This window comes from Procambarus clarkii, chromosome 54 (assembly GCF_040958095.1).
Source record: "Procambarus clarkii isolate CNS0578487 chromosome 54, FALCON_Pclarkii_2.0, whole genome shotgun sequence".
Taxonomy (NCBI): Eukaryota; Metazoa; Arthropoda; class Malacostraca; order Decapoda; family Cambaridae; genus Procambarus; species Procambarus clarkii.
The window spans coordinates 15,366,262-15,382,760 of record NC_091203.1 but is presented as its reverse complement, the minus strand read 5'-3'; the positions used below and the strand labels follow the sequence as shown (position 1 = coordinate 15,382,760).

Sequence of the window (16,499 nt, the reverse complement as noted above, 5' to 3'; positions counted from 1 at the left end):
CGAGACGGATACTACAGTTCTACGGGTGCAAGAATATGCCTCAAGCACCCGGGCGTCAAAATTGAAGAAGTCCAAAGAAATAATCCAAAACAAGCAAAAGGTCGGCAGGAAACGACAAGCAGATAGGAGAAGAGGGGGGAGAAAAACTAAACAGAAGTTAAAGGAAAAGGTGCCCAGCAGAATTGGAGAGGACGGCAGCAGGAGCACAAGGCTAGAAAAGGACAGAGGACTGTCCCAAGGAGCATCACACTCCAGCAGCTGCCCACTAAGCCCCCCCCTCACGGCAACGAGCTGAGCGGGGGGGTGTTGCTTAAAGTATGCTTCCAAAATTGCCCCAAAACATTGTTTTTTTTGGTTAAATATATGTTTGTATATTCATAACTATTGTATATAATATATATATATACATTATAGTTAAAAACTTTCACGGCATTTATAATGTAACACCATTTTTATCACTACGTGTCATTACAAAATTAGCACTTTACTGGTGTAAAGTGTTTCGAGGTTTCGAGGCCGGACGAATCCAAATACAATTTTCATCATGTCATAGTCGCTTTTTATGCGATTTATTTTTTTTGTTAGCCTCTTTCCTCTTGGGTCCAGTGATGCAGCTCCCTCTATTTAAAACTTGTTGTATCAAATACTGCACTAACTGCAACAGGTTTTGCAGACTCAGGATAGCCAACTCTTTTAGTACTTTTAATTGATATTACAATAGGTAAATATGCAATCAGTTAGGCATTGTAAGAAATGAGAGAGAGAGAGAGAGATTCTATTATTCAAGCATGTGCAGGTGAAGCTCTCCCCCAACCAGTTGTCCACCCTTGAGTTAATCTCTACCACTGTAAGGGGGATTGTCTACCCAGGTTGAAGAGCACTATTCTATATCATTGTGTTCTAGGAGTACTTAACATAGTACATCCTGATAATTGTACAGATGAGACTAGAATTTCGTCGTTTCCAAATGCTCCGATATGGTGTTTGGTCATTACATCTTTAGCCACGATAAAGCATCTTTTGAAGTAATCAAAGCCCTTATTTTATACATATATATATATATATATATATATATATATATCTAAAATGCAAGTATGTCCACCGTTTAAAGTGATCGCACAAGTATAGACCAAATATCCCTAAGTGTTCTGTAGTAACTTTAATTCCTCAGTATAATGTAATTTAGGTTAAAGTTGGTTTTGGTGCATAAAATTTTTTAAAGTAAAAACCAGTGATGGTTTATAACATACTTTTATTTCAGCAAATACAATAAATTAAGCATAGTATCTGGCGGTGGTAGAAGTAACCGTAGTAGTTACAATTTGGGTGATGGTAGTTACTATATCCTGCACTAGCTCTTGGGTAGATACCACAGGGACCGTCTGGATCTGCAAATGCATATATTATTGACGTTTGTGTAATAAAGGTATCGCACACTTTCACAAGTTAAAGACTACATAGTTACCTCGTGAGTGACAGCCACGTGGGTGATGGTCTGCCAGTATTTAACAGTATCTGTTGTGGTGAAGAACCGACTGTAGACCGAGACCATTGTGCTCACTGGGTAGACCCCCACCGTAGCCGTCACCAACACTACCGGTGTGGAGGTGACCCTTATCACAGAGGTCACCGTCTGTGGCTGCTGGGGAACAAACTCCCATTGGGTGGTTGTCTGGGTGACTGTCAGGGTGATCGCCGTCTGCTCAGTAACCCAGACGTCAGAGGTTGTAGTCTCCCGCAGAGTGTGGGTCAGGGTAGTCTGGAATATTATACACCATTAACAAATGTTAAAGTATTAATAACAGGTTGGTTAAGAAAGGTAATGCCAGTGTTACCAACCTCAGTGGTGACGGTGGAGGTTGTGGGGGTGACGACTGGCAGGGGCGCATGGGTGCCGTAAGGTTGGTACGCCTGACCCTGGATCTATTGGGAAGCAATATTTTAGTCCCTTGTGAAATATTTTGCTTATTATGTCCAAGAGTACAGAGCAAAATGTTAATTACCTGGGCGATATAACCAAGGAAGAGTAGAGCAAGTGCCATCATCTGTACCGAAGAAGATTTTGTAATTAGATGCCAGACGCAATATTAGCCACTATGATCAAAGCTATCAGATTCTCAAAACTGAGCACACTAGAGGCAAGTCATGTTTAGACAACGAATGCAAGAAAAAGTTATAAAACCATTAGTACGAGATTTTATGTAAATTAGGATTTTTGAAAATAGTCAATATATTAAAGGTTGTTGGGAAGGTCGTCAGGAGTTTGAAGGGGATGGGGGGGTATGAGCCTATGCAGAGGAGTGTTAAAGGGAAGGATTTGCATGTGCCTAGAAATCGGATCATGTTCAGTTCAAAAGGTACAATATCGTGGCTTTAGCGTTAACCAAACCACTAGAAATTGAGGAGACTACGTCGTTTGTCAGTCCTGGACCATTATCAGGTCTTTACGAGACTAGGGAGGCATGGTCATTGATCAAGGCAAGAGGGGAGGACACCTAAATTCTAGAGGAAAACTAGAAAAAGGAAAAAGGTACGCAAGGCAAGGTGTAAAATTGGGTGCAATAGAAGAATAGGTATGAAAAATAGTTGCCGATGCGCAGAGCACTGAGGAAAATGGGAATAACAGAAAGAGGATTGTAGGAAAAGACAACTTACACGCGGTCTTTGCAAATCCATGTACAGAGGCAGGAACATGGACAGTTATGAACACTAGGAAAAAGGAGGGAATTAGATTCCTACTCAATTTTGAAACGGAAGGAGTCAGATTGTTAATATAAAAGGAGAGGCCGTTAAAAGGTTAAGGTCATGAGGCCATAAAGGAACGATATCAACATAGCGAAGCCAGAGGGACGAGTATCAATAAAGGGAAGAATAGTTTGGAAATATTCCATGTTGAAAGTGGCAAGAACAGGGTTAAAGGGGAAACCCACAGCGACATTGAAGTTAGAGATTAGCATTTACAGTTTAAAGAGAAGGCGTTAGTCAACAAGGCATCTGATTAAGAAAACTTTAGTAGGAAGCAGTTGAGGAAGACGTTCCTCAGTCGCCTTCCAAGGAAAGATTACATCAAAGTCAACTAGCTACATCAGGACTATTTTATAGAAGGGTTGCAGGTGCAGTCTGTCTCTGAAGTTCTGAGTGAGTGACGAAGGTGGGCAAGAGAAAGTGCCAAGATGAGGCATCCTATTTACAGCTAACCAGGAGGCCAGAGGATAGCCGAGGCCCCGAATTTAAGGTGGCTTTATATTAAGCCACCTTAAATTATAGTAAATATTTCTTAAACATTTAATTAGTACGACAATGCAAATTTTAAGTATAGGCAGAAAATGCAAAAAGAATAAGTTAACTTTTACATTATGAATGCTAACATTACCCGGCCAAACGTTGCCGTGGCTCAGCAATGCATCTGCTTTGCTGAGCCACAGCAACCCTCTGTCCCCCAGTCCTAGCCACCATTCGCCCCGTCACCTGTCTCCACGGCCTCCCCACTCCACCGTCCCCTTGACCACCCCATAGTCCCAAACTCTTCATCGTTCCCCACCATTACCCCCCTCCCTTGTCCCCTCATCCTCCCCACTACCACTTCTGTTCCCTCGTCATCGCCATTCCCCACTCCCTCGTCCGATGCCTAGCTAAATGGTCTGATGTTCCCATCAGAAAATTCGGAACAAAGTGATCATCACTGAAATAAGAAACGGTTAAAAAATTAATGTAATTAAACAATTTAAGAATAAACTATGCTCACGAAATGAACAGTATTGTTAACAGGTCAATTCTAACTCAATTCACACAAGTCAAAATAAAAATATCAAAATTCGAGATTTCAATCAATGATCAGAAACAAATAGAATTGCAACATTTACAATAGGGGGCGTGTTGCTCTTTCATGCAACAGATGGTACTGTTAAAAGCAGCATAATTTTTCCCGTCACAGGCGTGACATCTATACTTACGTATGGTAAACACAGATCAGTTCCAACACCGTCACAAAATAATTGAGTAAAATAAAATTTAATCTAAATTAATGAAAATAAATTTTATTAATGACATTGGAAACATTGAAGTTGAATACTCGACATTTAGTATAGCGTGAATGTTATGTGCAACAGACAACGCAGTTTTTCTAAAACGCATTTTTTTACCAATCACTGGGGTGGCATTTTTATAGTAGTAATTAAAAAGACGTACGTACTCAAATGCAACGTTGTGTTAAAGTTTCAAAGCAATCGGTAAAGAAGTTTCTAGGATTTCCTTCGAATGAAAAAACATGAGAAACATTGTTTCAGAAAAAGCATGTTTTTTTTTTATCCTAACAGGTGACATCTATATAGAATGTCTATAAAACCTGGCTTTATGCGAATGCAACTGGAAATTTCAAAGTAATCTTTGAAACATTTGGAGACTAGCGATTTGGAACAAAATTAACATTTTCATTTATATAGATTTAGTCTGCAATCGAGTAGGGCTTTATCATTTAAGTTTTATTATACTTTGGAAGTAAACTACGCTACATCCACTTTAAATCTATTTTACTATATTTTGGGGAGAATTCACGTAGTGATGACCGTTTCAGGATTTTGAAGAAAATCCACGTTACTAATGGTTAAATTATCTTGCTAGGATTACACCTGACCACTAGTGGTCAAACTCATTGTTGAAGACAATTTAATTTTAAAAATTCATTATTTTAAAAATGGTGAATTTTTACTACAAAAACTGTAGATCCAATTAAATACTATTAACTATAAATTATTCATGGCAACTAAATTATTAAAATATTACTAATAAAGAATAGAATCAATGCATGTTAAACTATCAATTCCCCGATTTTTTTTTTTTTACAGTAAACACTCAACGATATCCTTAAATAAGTTAAAATTTACAATAAACTCGAGACTAACCTTTTATAACACTTAAAGCAGGACAGAAGGTACCACAGAGTAGACAGTGGACTGACTGAAGGTTGAAGGCGGGCTGGCCACCTCGTTGACTCAATACCAAACACTTTAGAGGAAAGGTAGAAAGTTCCCCACAAAAGCTGCTACGACCACCATAACAGCGCCATCTATTGACTGAACCGTCAGCTACGCTCCCAGTGGAACAATATGGTGTGAAGACTCACGGAGCTTCAATATTGATTTATTGTGATCATTTCCAATAAATCTTTGCATTTCTATTTTATAATTATGTTAAAATATTAATTTTATTTGCAGCCTTTCTATCGCGTTACTGATTATAAGCAAAAATATTAGTTTTGCTTCAAATATATTCTTTAGTCTTAGAATATTTGATTATGAGTAATTGAAACACCGTAGCCCAAAATGTATATAGATGCTACTCATGGCCTACACTCACATATTGAGAAATAACACCGTGGCCTTAAATTCATATACTCAACACACTAGGTCTACACTCACATATTGAGAAAGCGCATTGTAGGCCTCAAAGCCTATATTTACAACCGTATGCCTACTTGTCTCCAATATTATTGCAGACAGCTGAGTGCAGCTGAGCTGAAGCGAGAGGAACGTGCAGCTGAGCTGCAGCGAGAGGAGCGTGAGCGAGAAGCTCGGCTGCAGCGAGAAGAAGGAGAGAGACAACTGCGACTCGAGGAGATAAAGGCAAAGAAAGAAGTCGAATTGCGTCGCATTGAGCGTGGGCTGCCCCCATTACCTGCACGGCGGGATGACCTCAAGGTAAGGGAACGTGACTTACCTACGTTCAAACCACAAGAAGCTGAGGCGTTCTTCGAACACTTTGAACGGATAGCAACTCTGAAGGAGTGGCCGGAAGATGATTGGGCTGCTCTGGTCCAGAGCAGGTTGACTGGTGAGGCCCCGGGAAGCATACAACATGCTGGACCTAGAGGAGTGTACTAGTTACAACGTGATTAAGAATGCGGTGCTCCACTTATTCCGGCTGACTCCGGAGATGTACCGGAAGCGGTTCAGAGAGTGTACAAGAACGTCGGGGAAGTCTTACGCTGAGACCGCCAGGGATATGGAACGGAAATTCCTACGATGGTTGAAGGCGGAGGAAGCGGAGTCGCAGCCGGTCTGGCAGCCGGTCTGGCAGGCCGGCGGATGATATCAAACGACTGATAGTGATGGAAAGGTTTATGTCAGTGCTCCATCCTGAGTTGCGAGTAAGGGTGAGAGAAGCGGGCATTAAGGACCTGAAGGCTGCAGCGGACCGAGCCGACATGCAGGAGGAGGCACTACATCTCAGGAGGGAGGGGCCACCCAGACACTCGCCTTACCCCAGGTCGGGAGGGAACCTTAGGAGTTCAGGAGTGAGGACGGGTGGGGACTCTCCCAAGAGTAGTGTGCCCGATGACGTAACCTGGTTCAAGAGCTGAAGGGACGCGGGAAGGAAGCCCCAAGCTGTGAGCAGTGGACCTAGCTCGGGAGCAAGTGCTGCAGTCCCGGACACGACGACAGGGAGTCCAAGGAGGACCCAGGGAACGTCTGCAAGTGGTACCGCCAGGGGGACTGGCGAGTGGCCGCCCAGGGGAGGCAGCCGATGCTTCAACTGTGGTGTGAGAGGACATTATGCCCGCGAGTGTGAGGAGCACCAAAGGAATATAGGACTAATGTTGGAAGAGGAGAGTGTTTGTTCACACCCCATATTATAGTGGACCCAACGTGAATGGTTGGGAAATGAAGTTGGGTGAAGATCCCTTCGTTTTCGGGGCCAACGTGAAGTTTGGAAAGTCAGACTCAGTGGAGGTTGCCGTTCTTCGAGATACGGGTGCTGACATAAGTATGGTAACCAGGAGTATTCTCCCCAAGGAATTTAATGATTCACCTGTGGGAGTGGTGAGGATACGCAGTGTGGGGGAGGAATACAGGTTGCCACTTCACGAAGTACAGCTGATTGCCGACTGCGGAGTCGAGAAAGCTATAGTAGCTGTAGCCCCTAAATTACCCCTAGAGCATGTACAGATATTGCTGGGTAATGACCTCGGAGGAGGCAGGATACAACCCGATTGGGCCAGGAGTGCCTATGTTGCAAGCAGCGGTAAAACCCTGCCAGGTGAGGTATCGGTCGTTCCAGATGGTAGTGAGGAAGCCGACTTCGCCAGGGGAAACGTCGCCAGAGACGACGACAACGAGGGCGAGAGTGCAGAGAGGTCGTCGGAGGTCGTGGAAAACCCCAACGAGGACCTCCGACTAAGCCTGATGATGCGTGTGGAGGAGTGGCGAGGAGCAGCTGTACAAACGCCTGGGGCGGTGAAGAGACTGCAAACCGCACTCCCTCCACACAGGAACGCGAATAAAGTAAGCTCGGTGGATGAGCGAACGGCAGTGAGGGGCAGAGTGGAGGAGCCACGACGCAGTGCACCCTATGCCAGCCAGATGAATAGTGGTAGGTGCAAGATGAACCACCGTGGTGAGGTGAGCCACAGGGAGGTAGATGAGCCCAACCACGAACCGAAGAAGACGTCTGCAGGGAAGAGAATCTCATGGAGGGGTGAAAATGTTCGTCGGGAACGAAGGAGCGAATGGTATAGGAAAGGCAATACGAAGAAAGCAGGGAATAGGTACACCCAGGGTAGGCGCCAGCCTAACCAGAGGGGCATTGGGCCATCGCAAAAGCCTCGTGTGGAAGAGGGGAAGCTGCTGGATGGAGTACAGGTGACCAGTGCCACTGTGAGGAGACAACGCACCTATGGGAGAAGAGGAACCGAGAAGAGAGAAGATTGGCGAAGAGGAGCTCAAGAGAGGTGTGACGATAATCTCTTTCAAGAGAGATTGAGCCTGCTCTTCCCTACATAATTACGTCAAAATACAAGATACTATATACAAGATACGTTCACCAAGTATCGCCAAACGTTTTGCCCAGAGAGCAAATCGTACCAAGCACACCTGGCCACCGCTGTAACCAGCTAACTGCTCATCCTCTGCCTGCCTGTTGCTGATTGGCTGGTGTCTCGTCGCCCCTGCCCTCCGCCACCACCACAAGTCGAGGTCTGGGCTGCAGTGCGCCAGTCTCGTCAGAATATCTCAGTGCTCCATGCAGTTGACATCTCTCGCTGGTAGACTAAGCCTTGGCTTTCGTGTACTAAGGGAGGTGGCAGCTCGAAGCCAGTATTCCAGCACTCATATTTTATTTTGCTATCACTGTAACTTACTTGTCTTAGCGTAACTTTTCATTTGCCAGTTATATTCATGTTATTTTGTTTGTTGACTTATCCTGCATATTTTTATGAGATTGCCTTTATTCATGTCTTGTTTTCTAGAGTAATTAAAATTTCATTGTTTATATACTTGTGTTTTGTGTGTCTTCCCATTACCTTACCACAGACGAAAGGACCAACTTTTTTTTTTTTTTTGTCATGTGATGAGGCCCTGCCCCTAGCTTTTGAAACAGCCGAACACCAACGCTTTACCGTCACAGAGGAAACATGGATTACCTGTAGGATGCAGTGGAAGTGCAAGACTATCTCGGAGTGCATGACGCAGTGGAAGCGCTGCATGCACTGAATCTTACAGTGGTAACGAGCCATTGGAGTACACTCGTAGCCACGGAGAGAGGATTTCTTGTAGGTGTTCAGGGAACACCCATCACACCCGGTCCTATGCGAGGTGGAGATATAATGAGGCAAGTAATTGGCAAGGTGGTACGAGCCACGTCACTAACTGGAGGAGTGACACTTCAGGAACGGAGGGAGCAAGAGTATAGGTTGCCCTCTTGAGTGCTGCTCTTCCGATATGACTCTTATTTTAAGGGGAGGGGTATGTTACGGTGCCCTCTCCTATTTCCTTCGTTTGCCTGCTTTAAGAGTCATATCAGCTCTCCCTACTGATTCTCTGAGGTTCAGGGAGTCTATTGATATATGTGGCGACCAGACCGGCTGCCAGTTAAGGGAGAAAGTTACATTATAAGTTGTAAGTAAGGGGAAATTGGCGCCCTGATATAAAATGAAAGAGTATCCCCTACTGCTGATATGACGTTTTGGAAGGGACACTAGCCGATCGCGGATTGGCCGACTTAGGTCGCATGCGACCAACCAGGGCCCGCCATGACGTCACCGAGTGCCCCGAGCGGCGCCAACGTCAGAGTTGACCTGACCGTGAAGGCGAGAGGACGTACCTCGGTCAGCTCTCAAGGATTTGAGACTCTACAAGCCTTTCTTAATGGATTAGAGCTGGCTATTGCAGCCCATCTTATGTATTGGAGACCCCGCGCTTCTGGGAAGCAAAAAGGAACCAAGTTTATTGAGCAAAAGAGTGCCAAACTTGGAAAATATTCGGCGACGACGCTGGGCGGCGACGCTAGACATTGAGGGCCTGGAAAGATGTGGCGGGCAGGCCTAGCTGTGACCGGATCACATCCACTGAGGGTTTTGGTTGACGACACCGTTCCTAGGACAAGGAGCAACGCCTTGTGGAAGGGGCAAGTGTGGGAAAATAGTGATTAGCTCAGTGCCCATCGATGTACCAGGATTGGGGTAGCTGAATCTCAGGGATTGGAACGGCGACGACGCGAAGGCTCCACGACACCTGAGGACCTGTGGAATGTTCCTGGATCGTCAAGGATCGACTCAGGAAGCGTGGGAACCTCACACCATCGAGGGACAGGCGTCGTGAGCCAGGAATGTAAGGTAGATCATTTTCCCTCCCATTACCCCTTGTGTGAGTAGGCTAGTATTGAGTAGGTGAGTAGGCCACAATATTTACTTATGTATGTGGCAATAGGAGATTAATACTTTAGTAGCAGAATAGGCTGCAAGGCAGCTTGTGTCCAGGACTGTCAGAGTGGACAGTGTGTATGGATGGCAGGACAGTGAAGAAGAGGCGCCGACGTGGTGAAGAGGCCCTCCTGTGAGAGAGTGTGGGAATCCTGTCTTTCTGCCCAGTTGAAGGAGCGTTGGAGGTCGTGGAAGAGGCTGACGATCTCCAGATTTATTATCCTTATTTTCATATTCATGTATTACTTGTGATTGTATGTGTGATCATGTAATTTGCATCAGTAAATTCACACTTTTATCATTGTGTTTAAGTGTGCCTCCATTAGAATATTTCTCTATGAGCATACACGAAGGTTATTATAGTACCACCTAGGGAACACTACGTTCTCTATAGAGGTTCTTATTGCCTGGAGAGTGGTAAAAAAAACAGCACAGACTTATATAAAAGTGTACCCTTAGCCATCCGATCAGTATCAGTGCCTGATGGTGGCAACTAGTAACGTAGTGGCTAGAGAGAGGTAAAGTCACACAGACCTTCCTGGGAGAGTATCCTGGGCCGACAGTCTAATAGCAGATCTATGAGAGTAGCAATCTTCTGGCTACAAACAATATATATTACACCCACTGAACTGCATTGCTGGGGTGCAGATATAATAACCCAGCTGGCGACCTTGTTAAGAAGAAGATAGAGAAGACAGGCAGGAAAGGAGTTCCTGCAACCTTTTTGTCTGGCAGGCAAAACTCGGGGAGATTATGGTTATAAGGTAAGCCTGAGTCTTCCTTCATTCCTCCACGGGTCTAGGCCGGAACTGTTAACAGTAGTTTCCCCGTGTTTGACTGAAGGACTTCCAGGGTGAATCAGTGGCACCCCCTTTTGTGGTGGAAGCAAAGACCTGCGGAGGTGGGCATTGTTGGTCCTCTCCTGTGTGACCAAGGAGACTCCGGTGAATGCCAGGAGTCGGAGGGGCTGAGTATTCGGCCTTTTCAGCCCCTAGCAGCCGAGTGCTAGCAGAGCCCCGGCCCACCCCCCCGTGACAACACACACACAGAAACACACACACACACGCACACACACACACACACACACACACACACACACACACACACACACACACACACACACACACACACACACACACACACACACATACACACACACACACACATACACATACACACACACACACACACACACACACACAGACGATGCGGACGATGCTAAAATTATGAGAAGGATTAAAACAGAAGAGGACTGTTTGAGGCTTCAAGAAGACCTAGACAAGCTGAAGGAATGGTCGAACAAATGGTTGTTAGAGTTTAACCCAACCAAATGTAATGTAATGAAGATAGGTGTAGGGAGCAGGAGGCCAGATACAAGGTATCATCTGGGAGAGGAAATTCTTCAGGAGTCAGAGAAGGAAAAAGACTTGGGGGTTGATATCACGCCAGACCTGTCTCCTGCAGCACATATCAAGCGGATAACATCAGCGGCATATGCCAGGCTGGCCAACATTCGAACGGCATTCAGAAACTTGTGTAAAGAATCATTCAGAACTTTGTATACCACATATGTCAGGCCAATCCTGGAGTATGCAGCCCCAGCATGGAGTCCATATCTAGTCAAGGATAAGACTAAACTGGAAAAGGTTCAAAGGTTTGCCACCAGACTAGTACCCGAGCTGAGAGGTATGAGCTACGAGGAGAGACTACGGGAATTAAACCTCACTTCGCTGGAAGACAGAAGAGTTAGGGGGGACATGATCACCACATTCAAGATTCTGAAGGGGATTGATAGGGTAGATAAAGACAGTCTATTTAACACAAGGGGAACACGCACAAGGGGACACAGGTGGAAACTGAGTGCCCAAATGAGCCACAGAGATATTAGAAAGAACTTTTTTAGTGTCAGAGTGGTTGACAAATGGAATGCATTAGGGGGTGATGTGGTGGAGGCTCACTCCATACACAGTTTCAAGTGTAGATATGACAGAGCCCGATAGGCTCAGGAATCTGTACACCTGTTGATTGACGGTTGAGAGGCGGGACCTGTACACACACGATTGTGCTAGTACATAGATGGGATCACAAGCAGGGCAAGTGAACTTAGGGAAAGAGCACAAGAAATGAACCCAGATGTAATCGGACTCACTGAAATAAAACTTTCTGGAATCATAACGAATGCCATGTTTCCCCAGGAGTACACAGTAATAAGGAAAGAGAGGGAAGGTAGGGGAGGAGGTGGAGTGGTCCTACTCATGAGAAAGGAATGGAGTTTCAAGGAGATGGCTATCCTGGGCTGTGAGGGTTTCAGAGACTACATAGCAGGCACCATGACAATGGGAGGACCATGAATAGTTGTAGCAGTAATATATAACCCTCCACCAAATGACAGAAGACCCAGTCAAGAGTACGAAAACAACAACATGGCAGTTAACACTATAAATGAGAGGGAAGCCTCTGCTACCTGTAGAAACAGATCTCACCTGCTCATCATGGAGGACTTCAATTACAGAAGGATTGACTGGGAGAACAAGGAACCGCATGGAGGCGAGGATACGTGGAGAGCCAAACTACTGGAGGTGGTGACTAGAAACTTTTTAACCCAGCATGTCAGAGAACCCACAAGGATGCGAGGAAATGACGAACCAATGAGACTCGACCTGGTCTTCACCTTGAACGACTCTGACATAAGGGAAATCGGTTTTGAGGCCCCAGTAGGAATGAGCGAAAACAGTGTATTGGTGTTTGAGTACCTGATTGAAGAAGGGTTATTGAACTCGAGGAGAGATACCGAAACCAAAAGGTTAGCATACATAAAGGGAAACTATGAGGAGATAAGAAAATTCCTAACAGATATAGCATGGGAAACAGAGCTCAGGGAAAAGACGGCCTAAGATATGATGGACTACTTCACGCAAAAGTGCAAGGACGCAGCAAACAAGTTTGTCCCAGTCCAAAAGGAAAACAGTGAAATGAAGATGAGAAACCCATGGTTTAATCACAGATGTAGGCTAGCTAAGTAGCAAAGTAAAAGGGCATAGAGAAACTATAGGAATAACAGGACACTGGAGAGCAGAGAAAGATACCAGAATGCCAGTAATGAATATGTCAGGATGAGAAGAGAGGCAGAAAGACAATACGAAAATGACATCGCAAGCAAGGCAAAGACTCGGCCTAAATTGCTGCAAAGCCACATCAGGAGAAAAACAACAGTAAAGGAACAGGCTATGAAATTAAAGATATGGGCAGAAGGATTCACTACAAACGACAAGGAAGTGCGTGAGGAACTGAATAAGAAATTCCAGGAGGTCGTCACCTTAGAGCAAGGAGAAATCCCAGAGATAAGAGAGGGAATGGCTAACCAGGAACCACTGGAAGAGTTTTAGATTACCAGCGGGGAAGTAAGGAAGTGTTTACTAGAGCTGGATGTGACAAAGGCTATAGGCCCAGATGGAATCTTCCCTTGGATACTAAGGGAAGGAGCAGAAGCACTGTGCCTGCCACTCTCCATAGTGTATAGCAAATCACTGGCAACAGGGGAACTGCCAGAAATTTGGAAAGCAGCTAATGTAGTCCCAATATACAAGAAAGGGGATAGATAGGAGGTACTGATTTTACAGGCCAGTGTCCCTAACCTGCATACCATGCAAGCTGATGGAGAAAATTGTGCGAAGAAAGCTAGTGGAGCACCTGGAGTGAAAGAATTTTGTAACACAGCATCAACATGGGTTCAGGGATGGCAGGTTCTGCCTCACAGGGTTACTTGAATTCTACAACCAGGCAACAAAAATAAGGCAAGAAAGAGAAGGGTGGGCAAACTGCATATTTTTGGATTGTCAGAAAGCCTTTGATACAGTGCCACACAAGAGGCTAGTGAAAAAGCTGGAGATGCAGGGTGGAGTGAAAGGGAAGGTACTCCATTGGATAAAGGAGTACCTAAGCAACAGAAGACAACGAGTCAGTGTGAGGGGTGAGGGCTCAGATTGGCGAGACGTTACGAGTGGAGTCCCGCAGGGGTCAGTCCTTGGACCTATACTGTTTCTGATATATGTAAATGATCTCCCAGAGGGTATAGAATCGTTTCTCTCAATGTTTGCCGATGATGCAAAAATTATGAAGAGGATTGAAACTGAGGGCGATAGTAGGAGGCTACAAGATGACCTAGACTGACTGAGTGAATGGTCCAACAAATGGCTGTTGAAGTTCAGCCCAAGTAAATGCAAAGATAGAAACTAGGCAGTGGAAACAGGAGGCCAGACACAAGGATACAGAATAGGAGATGAAGTACTTAATGAAACGGACAGAGAGAAAGATCTAGGAGTTGATATCACACCAAACCTGTCTCCTGAAGCCCACATAAAAAGAATAACGTCTGCGGCATATGCGAGGCTGTCTAACATCAGAACAGCCTTCAGGAACCTGTGTAAGGAATCATTCAGAATCTTGTACACCACATATGTAAGACCAATCCTGGAGTATGCGGCCCCAGCATGGAGCCCGTACCTTCTTAAGCACAAGACGAAGCTGGAAAAAGTCCAAAGGTATGCCACTAGACTAGTCCCAGAACTAAGAGGCAAGAGTTACGAGGAAAGGCTGTGGGAAATGCACCTTACGACACTGGAAGACAGAAGAGTAAGGGGAGACATGATCACAACCTACAAAATCCTCAGAAGAATCGACCGGGTAAACAAGGATAAACTATTCAACACTGGTGGGACGCGAACAAGGGGACACAGGTGGAAACTGAGTACCCACATGAGCCACAGAGACGTTAGAAGGAACTTTTTCAGTGTCAGAGTAGTTAACGGATGGAATGCATTAGGCAGTGATGTGGTAGAGGCTGACTCCATACACTGTTTAAAATGTAGATATGATAGAGCCCAGTAGGCTCAGGAATCTGTACACCAGTTGATTGACAGTTGAGAGGCGGGACCAAAGAGCCAAAGCTCAACCCTCGCAAGGACAAACAGGTGAGTACAAATAGGTGAGTACACACATTTACACAGAGACCTGGGAGTGGATGTAACACCTAATCTAGCTCCTGAGGAACATATAAATAGGATAGCGACAGCAGCGTACTCTACCCTGGCGAAAGTTTGAACATAATTCAGAAACCTTAGTGAGAAAGCCTTTAGGGTGCTTTTCACTGCTTACATGAGACCAGTTCTAGAGTATGCCGCGCCATCATGGAGTCCCCACCTGAAGAAACACATAAGGAAACTGGAAAAAGTTCAGAAGTTTGTGACGAGGCTTGTCCCAGAGTTACGAGGCTTGTCCCAGAGTTGGGATATGAAGAAGAACTGAATCTTGCGACACAAGAAAAAGAAGGGAGAGGGGGGATGTGATAGGAAAGTTTAAAATACTCAGGGGAATTGACAAAGTGGAAATAGATGAAATGTTCACACGTAATGGTAACAGAACTAGGGGACATGGGTGGTAGCTGGAAACTCAGATGAGTCACAGAGATGTTAAAAAGTATTTTTTTATCTAGAGGGTAGTGGAAAAATGGAATGCACTTAAGGAACAGGTTGTGGAAGCAAACTCTATTCAAAATATTAAAACTGGAAATGATATGGAAATGGGACAGGAGTCATTGCTGGAAACAACTGATAGCTAGAAAAGCGGGATCCAAGAGTCAATGAGTACACACACACACACACAAACACACACACACACACACACACACACAAAAGAAACTAACACACACACAAACTCTCACACACACAGTTGTGTTGTGTCTGCTTGTTGGATGGACGTGGGGTTGGGAGCTCCAGGGTCACTAGTGAAGTGGGAGGGATAATCAGGCTACTTCGAAGTGAAAAAGTGTATACGAGTGAATGAAAAACTTGGAATTTGATTAAAACCATAAGGTAGTGAAGAAAAATAGTAGAAATAGAGTAATTGAAAATAATTGTTGAACGCATTGTGGCAGTGTGAGGAGTGGAACAGACCTCACACTGAATGTGAGACCTCACAGCCTCAAATTGGGACCAACGTGACCTCACCCAAGCAGCAACCTTACTACACCACGTGGGGAGACGCTTCGAGACTCACTCGCTTACTTTGTGTTAGCAGGTCGGTGAGGTACTTTGAACCCCTGTGGGTAAGGTTGGTTATAGCAATGACTAGGTCAGGAAGGGCGTCTAGGTCCAGAAGTATAATGATTGAGGAAGAGGATAGGTTTGTGGACAAGATGATTGGGAAGTTTGTAGAGAAGAGGGATGTTTGGTTAGTGGATCTAATCAATGGGATTAAAAGTAAAATCTTTAATAAGATACAGGACTAGGTTCAGAGACAAAAACAAGAGTTTATGGACTATACTCAAGAAAAAAAAAATCAGAAAGAGCAGGGTAGCATGGGAAAGTGAAATAACTTGGCTTGCAACTGAATTTGGCAGGAATAAGAGAAGCATGGCATGGAAAGGGGGAATAGTGAGGGATGGAGGAGCGAGTTTGAGAGGAGATGGGGAGTGTCCAGGGAAAGGGCGACAGCATGACTGTGCTTCACTGAGGAGGAGGTCAATCATACGTCATGGGTTACTCGAAGCCAAGGCAGCATCGAGGCAGGAAAGGATGGAGATTGAAGATTTTGAGTTACAGCAGGATCTTGAGAGATATAAGAGCTGAGATGGCATGGAATGAGGTGGAAATCCACCGCCACATTGGTGCTTACAACTGTAACAAGAACATACCTGTCCAGGTACAGTTCACTAATGGAGAGCCAGTGGATTACATTCTGCAACACAAGCATTTACTTAGAGGCAGGGAAAACTATTACAACATTTATAATAACAGATACATGATAA

General features: G+C 44.9%; 1 protein-coding gene across 1 annotated transcript; it reads right to left on the bottom strand.

Moving 5' to 3' along the window:
- Positions 1–1,235: 1,235 nt before the first annotated feature.
- On the bottom strand, positions 1,236–4,972 carry LOC138352544 (uncharacterized). The gene is made up of 5 exons (XM_069305033.1): positions 4,903–4,972; positions 2,004–2,045; positions 1,840–1,923; positions 1,466–1,759; positions 1,236–1,388 (listed from the first exon to the last, which is right to left on the bottom strand). Exons 2-5 carry the CDS (start codon positions 2,043–2,045, stop codon positions 1,275–1,277), a joined length of 534 nt encoding a protein of 177 aa, XP_069161134.1. The 5' UTR covers positions 4,903–4,972; the 3' UTR covers positions 1,236–1,274.
- Positions 4,973–16,499: the final 11,527 nt, after the last annotated feature.